This window comes from Aplysia californica, unplaced genomic scaffold (assembly GCF_000002075.1).
Source record: "Aplysia californica isolate F4 #8 unplaced genomic scaffold, AplCal3.0 scaffold00040, whole genome shotgun sequence".
Taxonomy (NCBI): domain Eukaryota; kingdom Metazoa; phylum Mollusca; class Gastropoda; order Aplysiida; family Aplysiidae; genus Aplysia; species Aplysia californica.
Window position 1 is genome coordinate 158,630 of NW_004797310.1, and position 11,898 is coordinate 170,527.

The following is an 11,898-nucleotide window of genomic DNA, read 5'->3' on the forward strand; positions in this document are numbered from 1 at the left end:
AAAAAAAACCTTTTAAAATCGCTACACAATTAGATCATATAAGAGCCGAAGATTAGAAGTGTTACTACTAGACCGTCACATAAAATGAAAAGGAGGAAAAATAGGCACGACGGGTGTTCGTTCGGGTAGGACAGGAGGAGGAGACCACGCCATAGCACCTACCAACCACCCAATTTTGAACTTAAGAAAACAGTTCAAAAGAGAAAAACATCTACCTGATGGCGGCCATTTTGGTGAAGGGGCAAAGGCAAAGCAATACAGACATTAAAAAAATGGGAAAAAAATTATAAAGTCGGTCCAACCACACTATTGGTGCCCTCCAGAAACGTAAACAGAGTAGACCAATGGTTACAATGTTAAAAGAATAACAAGTAGAACACACCACCACATTGTCTCCAGAAAACATCAATGCATGTAGTTTTTTGGGGGGGTTTTCGGGGGCTCCAGTGGCCGAGTAGATAATGAGTCCATGCTCACAACAAACGCCATGCATACGTCGGTGACACAGCGCATTTTTGAAGTGTATAATTTGCGTTTGTGAGCATCAAACTCACGCCTCTACACGCGAGGGAAGATGGTAGCTATTACACCACAGGCGCCTGTCTATGTAGGGTGGTTTCTCAGAGTACCGTATAGAGCACACCCGCTGTCTATTCCTGTTTCTCCAAATGTTTTCCGTCTTCTTCTTCTCGATCACATCACACCTGAAGTCAGGTATCTTTATCAACTATCATCTGTTTTTAGTTTAAGTAAGAATTTTACGGTGTTTGCAACATGAACATGTCATATAAGTGCTGAAGATTTTAAGTGTTACTAAAGAGTAACATACAGAGATAAAGAGGAGAGATAAGGACGATAGACGTTTGATAGGAAGAAGGAGCAAACTACATAAGAAAAAGCACCAAGTAGGCCTACCTACCGAACAACTCTTTTTTTTTTTTTTTGGTAAAGTGTTTTACAGCGCTCACAACTGCATAAGGTCATATGAGCGCGCGGGACACACCTAATATTTTCAGTTGATAGGAAATTTGGATTTTAGACCACCAAGGGATCTTTAACGTGAGCAACTTGCACACGGGCCCTCCGAGATTTTTCGCCCTTGTCCGAGAAGGTGTAGATCATTCCTACCAGAAGATCGGGGGTGTGGCAGAAAGACAGCAGTGTAAGGAGCCAAGGAGTAGCAGTAGAAAGGCTGCAGAAAGAGTCAGGAGCCCAGAGGAGGGAGCAAAGGAGGTGAGGGGGTGGGGGCAGAAAGTGGAAATGAAAGCAGACAACAGAAAATTGCTAGAGAGCAGGAAAGGAGGTGAAGGGAGACAATTTTAGAGAAGAAAATGTTTTGGTCGCTACCTGGATTCGAACCCGGGACCTTTGAATGAGAGGCCAACACCTTAACCTCTAGGCCACGAGAGCCCCCCGAACAACTCTGTGCTCAAAGGCATTTGATTGGGTCTGAATGCACGGTAAATCTTTTTACCTTTGATTCGATTTTAATAATTCAGGAGGCGCACCGCATGGCCCTTGCCTGTAACTGCAACGGTCAACCTGTCTGTGTCGGATCCAGTATCTATACAGAAACACTGGGATACTCGATACATATATTAATAAACTTTCCAAAGTGGGAAGCTTGCTATAACGACGTCTTTTGCAGGCAACGACAAAAGAGCCTAACCGTTACGTTCAAACGCCCGTTTCAATAGATGTTTGCTTGAGTAAAAGAGAAGCACATCGAGAGGATAGCGGCCATTCAGTGCAATAGAGGGAAACGCTGACAGGTAAGCGCAAAAGTAAGGAAGTACCCCCTAACAACCCACCCTCTTGAAAACCCAATCAACATTCTGAACCGATCAAAGCCGCTTGGTTCCATCCACGCATACATTTTATGAACTACGTTCAAGAGCAAAAAAAAAGGTTATTTTTTGTTATGCATTGATAATGAAGGATAAACGGAACGACTCCAAGTCAACAAATGTCACGTTGTTCCGATCGCGGCTGTATGCACGAGGTAAGGCCTTTTTTCTGGCAATATACAATTTTTTTTTTTTTATGAATTGTTAAAAAAAGGACCGCATTAAGCCATAAAGTGGAGGACAAAGAGACACCATAGACTCCCAGTCACACAAACAGACAAAAAGGAAGACTGGAAATGAACTCACCCTCCCCCCTTCCCCCGAAAAAAAAACAGCCAGAGATCACAACCTGACAGAAGGACGTCCCGTGCCTTTCCTTTGTTGAGAATTATTATCATACGTCATTTGTTTGGTTTGATCTGCGTGTGTGAGCTTGCTGCCACCATAAAAAAAGCGGCGTGTGGAACAAGTTTACCGAATCAAGCCATACGAGTAGTGGGGGGACCGGGAAAAATCTAGTTTGAATGAATAGCTCCATAGTCTTCCCCTCAAGCGGGCAGCGGCAGACGACAGGAGTAGACAAGCCCGCCGGTGGGGAGCAGCGAAAGGCATGTAACTCTTGCGTAATTATTGTTAGGTCGCAGGAGTTATCGATTTTTTGCTGCCGCTTCCTTTCCACCAACTGCCACAGCAGCACGCATGCCCGGGCCCATAACAAAATAGAACAGCACGAGTCTCGTTTTCACCGCGGCGGTAAATTCAACTCAACCTGTGTGTTGTTCACAGACGTGACTTCTTTAATTCTTAGGCCACGGAACCGCTATTGCACGCGATCTGCCAAACGCCTTTTCTCGTTTATTATTACGGTCACGGGTTGAATGGGCTTTTTTTCAACACTGCAAAAATCCACCATTCTCGACGATACAATGCAGTTTCATTTTAAAAAACCCAGAATATTTAAGTGTTTATGGTAAAGAGAGAGAGAAAGAGAAAGGAAGGGGGGGGGGGGGGGAGAGAGAGAGAGAGAGAGAGAGAGAGAGAGAGAGAGAGAGAGAGAGAGAGAGAGAGAGAGAGAGGGGGGGGGGGGGGGAAGGGGGAGGAATAAGAGGAAGCTCACCCACCATCTGTTACCATTTTATGTTACAACAGTCCACACTACAGACTGGTAAAAGCCACAAAAGAAAAAAAAAATAGGGAAAATCAACAGAGATACAGAGAACGCTTGCAGCACAAACACATAAATGATAAATGTTCACAGACAACATATAAAGCAGAGTGAATATATGGATAATAATTATTATAATAATAATTTATTACAATTTTCAAATTTGTATCATTGCTAAAGATGTCGATGAAAATGATTGTGGCAGTATGGTGGTGGTGATGAAGATTATGAGGATGAGAATGATGGTGACGATCATCACTACTTTTTTGTTCACATTAAAACTCATGCAAAAATAGAATGTATTTTGCTATTCACAAAATCACATGGAACACAAAGCATTATAAAAGGCATTCAATTTAAAAAACATATTTGTAACCAATGTAACAGCACAACATACGACTCATCATATGTACACACGAACTCTATCATTATCGTGAAAAAAATATATACAATATAATAAATAGTACACGTTAACTTGAAGAGGCAATTTGGTGATATATATGTATCAAAGTAACACATTACACTAGTGAATATGAAAGTACTCACTTCCTTGTCACACTAATCAAACTCGTGCGTTAAGCAAAATGGATTATGAATGACTAGATTAAATTTTACTTCCCTGATAAACGTTTGCATAGTGTTTGACCTTTAGTAGGCTAAAGTACAGAAACATCACATGGCTGAAAATGTTTTTGGCTCATTCTGCTAAATCGCAGAAAACAGGACAAAAACAGGCAATGTACACAGAACAAATGTAATTTGGACTATCTAAATGTTCAGATGAGCCACAGGTTCCAAACAAGCAGAGATGATAGAACTTACGTCCATGGAAAAGAAAAATTACAAAAATCTTTTTGTAAACATTAAATTCTATTCCATAAATTATACACTGAGATATTCAGCACGAGAACAACACATACAAAAGTGAAATTTTACTTGGAAAATAAAAATTTAAAAAGCTGAAAAACAAAAAACAACAACCACAAAGAAACCAAATCATGGACACAAAATCACATCAAAGCCTGAGTGATGAGGCAGTTATCACTCAGAACAATATCAACAGCATGCTTGGCATGGAACAAAACACCAACAAAACTGAAAATACGAATAACAACAGTAACAAAGCTGGTGTTCCCTCACGTGAAATAAGTGACCAGTCAGGGATCTGGCCAGCAGTACAACATGAAGAAGCAAGGTGAGCCACCGACAGACCACTCATGACAGAGAGAAAGAAGACCGGTGAGGTATACTTATCAGGACCGGTAGGCCTACTCAGCTGCACAGACATGAGATAAAACTGATGGGCAAACCACCATTACACAGTGAGACACAGTATCCGATTGATGGGAATAGGCAGAGGCGAAGGGTAGACCAATAAATGACCATATCTACAGCTCCCTTCCTCATCCCGACAAAAATAAACAATAAAAAGGTCAAATAATCACAGATTGTAGATGAATGTGTAAAAATTTGGTCTAAGATAACAGTGGTCATTTCACATACGCTACCCTGTCATAAGCCAAAACTTGGACCATCGGAGCTGCACAATAATGAAATGACACACAATGGGAGGGGGGTAAGGGGCGCTTTGATCAGTGTAAACTGAACAGAGAGTCACAGACAATGCAGAAAACACTCGTAATGATTCACTCTGAGTTTGTTTCCCTTGTCCTTTACTAAAAAATTTTCTTGTGTCACTTTATACAGTATTACTGCAACACCAACTGAGCCTTCCAGTGACAACAGAGTCAAGCCCCAAGTTAAGTGAGGTACTCTCAGCCTCTTGAATCAACAAAACCCCGCACTCGATCAACCAAGGCAGGTGTCACACAACAATGTCTTAAGACTGTTGAGAAAACCAGCTACAACCCATCAGTTGATGGGGAACTCTTCAAGGAATGCTTCGTACCAAACGAAAAGGGGGCAAGTTCGGTGGGACAAGCCGGGAGGAAGGGGGAGGGGGGGTCGGTTGTGAGCAGAAGAAGGGTGGTTTGGGAGTGTCATGAGTGGTCATGAGAGGCAGAGTGAGGTTGCTCAGAGATGCACAACAATGCTTGCACTACCTCGGCCTCTGACTCCGCTTGGCGTTGCTGCTCCTGCTGGTGAATACGCAGTCTCTCCTGCACCTGACGGTTCCGCAGCTCAACTTGTTCTCGCAGGAACGCGTCTTCAACCTTCAAAGAAAGAAACAAAGGAGAAATACAATACATTTACTCAAGAACATCAACTTCTATATATCAGCAGGGGGGAGGGGACTGGATGTCATCGAGAGTGGGCGCCTGCGTGAGAAAGACTCGGTCCTCCGAGTACCCTCAGAGCAGACTCTTGGTTCGCAGATGACATCAGCGTACATCTGCTTGGCGGCATGGTTTTCGGCAACTGGAAATATGGCTGTAAAAAATTAATTAATTTTGTAGGGTGCTCCAGATGACATGTGCCCTCTGCTGGGCCAGGTGCCCGGAGCCTGGGGTCTGACATGCCTTGTGCCCCGCGACCCATGCTAATCTTTCCAGTAAATGTAACCGGAGACCTTTGCTGCAATAAGGGCTTCTGAAAAGAGCATGCTAGCATGAAGTATGAAATGGAGTAAATCACCTGGTCCTTTGTCTGTCATTAAACTCAGCAGCAGTGTTAAACAAGAGCTGGGATGGTTCATGCCATTCTATCCTCTCCCTGGAAGCCTGCAGCTGAGGGTGTCTGGAGCCAGGCCCAGTACAATGTTTTCATCACCAGGCCAGCCCCTCCTATGCAGCACTAAGGGCAGAATCACTCAGGGACAGAACATAATCAGCTGCTTTTCTTTCACAGTGTGAACAAAGCACATTTATAATTGGTTCCAAGTTTGCAATGAGCCAGAGAAAAGCAAAGAAAGTGGCATCTTAAGGAGAGGCATGTGTCAGTTGGAGGAGAAAAAAGAGAAGGAAGCACATGTGCTCACAGCCAAATCTCAAAGCCAGTCTTATGAATGCTGGCAATAATGTAAGACAGCTGAGCTGGGGAGCATGTACCCCACTAAATATTGATTTTTTTCTTTGTCTTTTCACACCCTATTGTCTGTTACAAGTGCAATTTTGTTATAGGGCCACATCCCAGCTATGAATATAACGGAGCTGCAGGGGAACGTGCGTAATGCACCCACACTGCCCAGGCAAGCTCCCAGACTTTCTCAAGGCTTTCTTCTCAGTTTCTTGCTCTGTATTCTTTGTCTCCATTAGCCTTCTTAAATAACAGCTTTTCCTCATAACCTGGCAGATGGAAGATTTACTAAAAGAAAAAAAAAGGGGTGGGGATAAAAAGGTTATGGAAAATAAAGGAACCATGAAAAGTGGGAATTCTGTTGAATTTCAAATGACAGCATGTCTCTTCCTGAAAACCTTGCAAAAACTTTGAAAACAAATTAACAGGATGCATAAGTTGTACTTGTTCAATGCTCTAGGCCCTCCAGCATGCCATATGGGCAGCAATTATCAGATTTTGTGCATTTGTTCTCAAAAAAGCAGAATATAATATGCAGCCTTAACTTCTGCCAAGCATTCTTCAAAGAATTAGAAAATCTAAACAGTATGTCTTGAACTGAAGCCCAGTTGCCCTGCAGGTCTTTGATCTCTGAACAGGTTTTAAGAGAATTGACTTTGTCAAAAATCGTTCATAGAAATTATTTAATACACTATAAACCTTGCATCACAGAACAGTGCGGCCAGTTTAAAGTTCAATCCATTCAATGCCCATTGCCCTGAAAGAAAATTTATTCAGGGAGGTAACTCTTTATGGCAAATGGTGGGATAGAAGACACCAAGAAAATACCCCCCCCCCCCCCCCAAAGTGAACGATAAATTACAAAATCATAAATAGCATTTGTAAGGTAAACAATAATAGCCATTGAAAAGTGGGTGCTGCTTCATAGCTAAGTACATTAATATTGATAAAAGACCTAGTATTACTCATTCTGCCAAACTAGAATTATTGAAACAAGACATATATATGAAGATAATGCGTAGAGTTAGAGTTGTTCCTTCCTATAAAAAGAATAGATGGAAAGGACTGAATAGTTTCAAATCGACCACAATTGTACAGTAAGAACAAAAAGTGGTAGAAAAAAAAAAGGAAAAAAAAAGAGAAACCAGCAGCGTCTTGGTAGCAAACAAAACAGCAAGCTGAGTGCTAATGGAAAATAGTTGAGAAGGAGGGGGGAAAAAAGCCCCAAAGAACAGTTTTCGTCTAGTTTATCATTTTACTTCAAAAGAGATATTGACAAACTAAAAGTAATTTGTGAGAAGTCCTTCTAACTCATTGATGAAGCATGCTTTAAGAGAGGGTATGAGTTTTGGTGATAAAAGAATACTTTCAGAAAAATATGCACCCAGCACGCAACTCGTCTTAATTGGCTCTTCATGCTAGACCTGGGATAAACAAATCTTTTATTTATCTCTATCAGCAGCCGCAAGATCTTTCACTGTGCCTTGTTTTTAAAAAATACTTTTAGTAACTTCTTTAGCTCATGACATCGACCAACAGACTTCCTTCTCTACACATCCCTTTGGAAACAATAAAATCAAGAATTGCCAGACAGGTTTGCTGTCAAGCTTGTGATTAAGTTTTAAAGCGTCATTCAAAATGTTATGTAAGTGACAATAAGAGGGATAAAAAGTAACTTTCTTGTGAGGCATTGATCATACAAGGTAGCCCACAAAGTTGAAACAAGCATAATAATGTCCAATATATACACTGACTGTTGCTTCACAAAATGCTTTTTAATCCCTCAACTACAACTTCTAAAGACACAAACTGATGTGGGGGTAGTGAAAGAGCTCTTAATAAAAAAAATATTAACTGATACTAGGCCCTAAGTAAAAAACTATACAATCATCAATAATAACTGCAAACAGTAAACCGATAGGGGCCTATCAGTGAAACGGACAGCAAGAGATCCTAAAAGCAAAACCACCTGTTGGTAAAATGTGAAGGATTATAATATCAATATAACAATAATAAGTAATAATAGTTTGTCCCTGAATGTCTGATGATGGCCAATATAAATTACTGTCAAACTTGTCCACGATGACCAAACGAAAAACAAAGCGGTCATCATAGATAGGTCGTTCTCTTGGCTAGTGTCATTACAGTATTACAAAGTAAAAAACACACAGGTGAAAATGGGAAGCGGTTCTTTATAATACAGGCGATTGTCTTGGACAACTGGTCATCAGAGCATATTCGACTATAAACTATAACGGAATATGAGAATAGACTCACCTGTGCTCGCTCTTCATCAAATTCCAAACAACCAACACCATCTAAGCGAGATAAGTCGACCCATCCTCTCCACAGTACACAGACACCATTGAGTATGAACTGACTTTTCAGATGAACCTATGGAGTATATCATAAAAACAAATAAAAATGTGAAGAGGGTAACATTTGCACTCAATCATCTTTACTATAGAGGATGTTTTCAGACATACAGAACCAACAATTCAATTGTTAAGTTCACATCAGATACAAGTTTCATTGACAAGCCTACTTGAGATTATGAATTTTTTTTTTTTTTAAGAAAAACTAACATAAAAACTGGTTTTCTGCCCACCAGAAGCACTGTTTCGAAGTTCGACAAACTCTTGTCTACTGATGAACAACTCACAAATCTTACAAATGCTGGCTTATTCCAATGAATGAATGGCCTCAGGATAATATTCCATTTGTGGGACTATCAAAGGTTCTGCGACATTCTTTAATTAACGTGTTACATGATGTGCACACTGAACTCAGACTCAAAAATGACCCAAGACAACCTGAGTTTGTGTTTGAACACAGAGACAGAATATCCGTGAGACTAACATAAAAAACTTCATCTTCATACACATAATACATAATGTTGCAACAGTGAAATGAACAGTTGTTTGAGTCATAATCAGAGACCTGTCAGTAGTCTTTTTTGTGTGTTTAGGACCAAAGAACACAGAATGTCTGCTCCTATTAGAATAATGATTCAAATAAATTCAAATCTATATTTTCATAGTATGATCGATTCAGGCAACCAAAAAATCAATTTTTATGAATAATACCGCTGTTAGGGTTGTTAGGGTTAAAGTTACAACATCAAGAATGAAGCATGAAATTGAGAAACAGTTCTAGATACAGCAACAGAGCAAGAGGTAGCTAAACCCATGCACCCCCCCCCCCAAGTCCAACTCAGGAAGTAAAACCCAGCTGTTAACCAAACCTAGTAACCGCTAAGTGGATCAGTTGCTCACACTACCTTGTCTAAAAGTACTTAGGGCCTACAGTAGTAGGGCTAGTAGTAGTGGCGCTTTTTCGGTAGTTCCCACCCCGCAATTGTTATTCACTGGTTTTGGCCCCAAGAATAGGGGGGTTTCAGGGGGGTTTGCCTTTTATATAAATAAGGTGGGGGGTTTCACCTTAACCCTAACCCTACCCCTAACCCTACCCTTACCCCTACCCCAAGCCCTCAATTCTGCTCTGTCTCATAATGGTCGCTCGTTACAGAAGTCCTCCCGGACTTGGAATCAGCAATAAGAGCAAGAAAAAAAAAGCAATCCATCTAATCTACAACTGCACTTTTCCATTTCAATAGATGTCTCCAAATCGGGTATTTTTTAACTTTCCCTCCCGTCTCACACTCAGCTACCAGTTGTCTATTTTCTGCTAAATATTGATGCGCTGAACACGAATATCAACTTCATTTCCGTCGCAAATTAATAGTTTTTTTGAAATATTTGATTGTTTTTAACCGAGATAGACATGCTTTGGACCAATCGGGGGGTTCCAGGGGGGCCTGCCCCACTGGGGTAAAAGAAAATCTGGGAGGTTACAGGGGGGCATGCCCCCCTGTTTTTACCCATAATTTGATATTTTACAGTTAGATCTAGATTTGAAATTGTCTTGAAAATAATTGATTTGCGACAGTTTTAGAGGCTTTATGTGTGATCTGCAGCAAACAGTAGGCTACAGCAGTTTGACCCCTGAAACAGTGCATCTGTGTGCGGGAGTGAAAGTAAAAATTAACCCCAAATCGTATCCCATGCCAGTGCCAGCCCTAGGCCTTGATCAAAATCCATCCTTTGTCCCAACCTGCTAACCCACTCAGTTGGTCGTTAGTCACCAAGCGCTGATCAACAAAATAGATGTCCTCAAGCCTCATAATTCTTGAATGTTAGATCTAGATAGCTATATAGATCTAGATCTAGATGATCTAGATATCTAGATCTAGATTCTTCTAATCCAGATTAGATATAAGATATAGATCTAGATCTAGATTATAGATCTAGATTCTAGATCTACCTAGAATCCAAAAAAGAGCATAACTTAAATCTAGATCTAGGCTCTCTAAGTATGATTGTAGATCTAACAAACGGAAACAAAAATGTTGACATTTTTTTTCCGGACTATTGTCCAGTTGTCATATCCAGACTATGACGTAGATCTAGATATAGATCTAGATCTATATTATGATGTTGTCGGCGTGTCGGTTGGATTTCCCACCCAACCAACGTCACGACTCGACTTCTAATACTTGTTGTATTCTATATAATCTGATGTAATCTAGATCTAGATAGATCCTAGACCTAGATCTAGATCTAGATCTAGACCTAATAAACAAGATCACAATACATTTTAACAGATGTAACTAACCGAAGATAAGCCACGTACTCATCCCTTCACTAACTTGTTGAATGCAGTCTCCTGCTCGAACTCTAAAATAAGCCACAGCGTTTTTTCCTTCGCCCCAACTTTCGCTTTCCAAACTGTTCAACTTGGCCTAGGAATCAGGAAGTTCCGGTCCGCCCCCAATGCTCCACGTGACTTGCCTCCCATGTCATGCATATCATTAGTTTCCGTACGCGACGAAGGTCAAATTTACGAGGATAGTAATAACGGTAACCTACTTAACGGTCCTGGGCACAGCCTACAGTCCTTCTAATCTCTTCCAGCCGCGGGGTTTCCCCAGGTTTTAAGGTCACTACATTTGACTGGTCAGTTGAGTCAGATGAGAAGAATGAAAGGGACTGAATGAAGAAGGAGTGAAGGTGAACGTGGGAGGTGACGAGGGGCCAAAACGATCATGTGAGCATTGAGGGGGTGGAGGGGGAGGTTAGCCAAGAGGTGCAGTGAATTTCCGAAACGCAAAAGTGTTTTTGTGTTCGAAAAATATGTTAGCTGATAACCCAGGTGACAAAGGAGAGAAACAGAAACTAATAATAATTTTACCCTTCCTTTTGGGCGGTGGGAGGTGTTCCATCCGTATGTTTTTTGTAGTTATAAAAATGTATTTTACTCGAAGCTATAAACAGACCAAAGCTAGATCTAGATCTAACAGCTGTAAGAAAGTCCACGTAATGTAAGGGTGAAGAAGAAACGGTGGGGGCGAGTTTGACTTTATTTTTTTAAGGTGTGTTTGGGGGGGATTAAGAGAAACAATAACAGCCTTGTAATATCACAACATTTTCGGCCCACAATCTCACTCTATTTTAATTATTTCCATGCTCCTTCAATTACTTCTAAGAAATCTTCAGTCTAGAGCTCTTCCGGTGGGAGTCTGTTATGAAGCGATTGTGCAATGCCCGCTCGTGCATGCCACGCTCATAACCGCCCCGCCCACGATTGATTGGAGTTGGCTACAGGCGTTCAGTCCTTTATACGCAGTTTGTCAAATATGACAAAACATTGATTGTGGGAACTATAACATTTTACAAGAAATCGTCTTTACCCATTTTTACTTCATCAAAGCGTCAGTCAGTGGAAGAATTATCATTCTAGTCCTGCCTCTTGTTATTCATTCTTTGTTTCTCCCCTCATTTTTTGTCGAGTCGTATGGGTGCCCGGTTGAAGCGATTTTTTAAATTCGTTGTTTCGAGGGGGAAAAGGGGC

At 41.0% G+C, this 11,898-nt stretch overlaps 1 protein-coding gene across 1 annotated transcript in view; it reads right to left on the reverse strand.

Moving 5' to 3' along the window:
- Positions 1-11,898, reverse strand: part of LOC101847018 (protein big brother) — a gene marked incomplete at its 3' end in the record, with an annotated part of 42,346 nt that overhangs the window by 17,352 nt on the left and 13,096 nt on the right. The window contains 2 exon segments of the mRNA XM_005092088.2: positions 5,076-5,186; positions 8,266-8,382. Of these exon segments, the coding sequence (XP_005092145.2) occupies positions 5,076-5,186; positions 8,266-8,382 (228 nt within the window).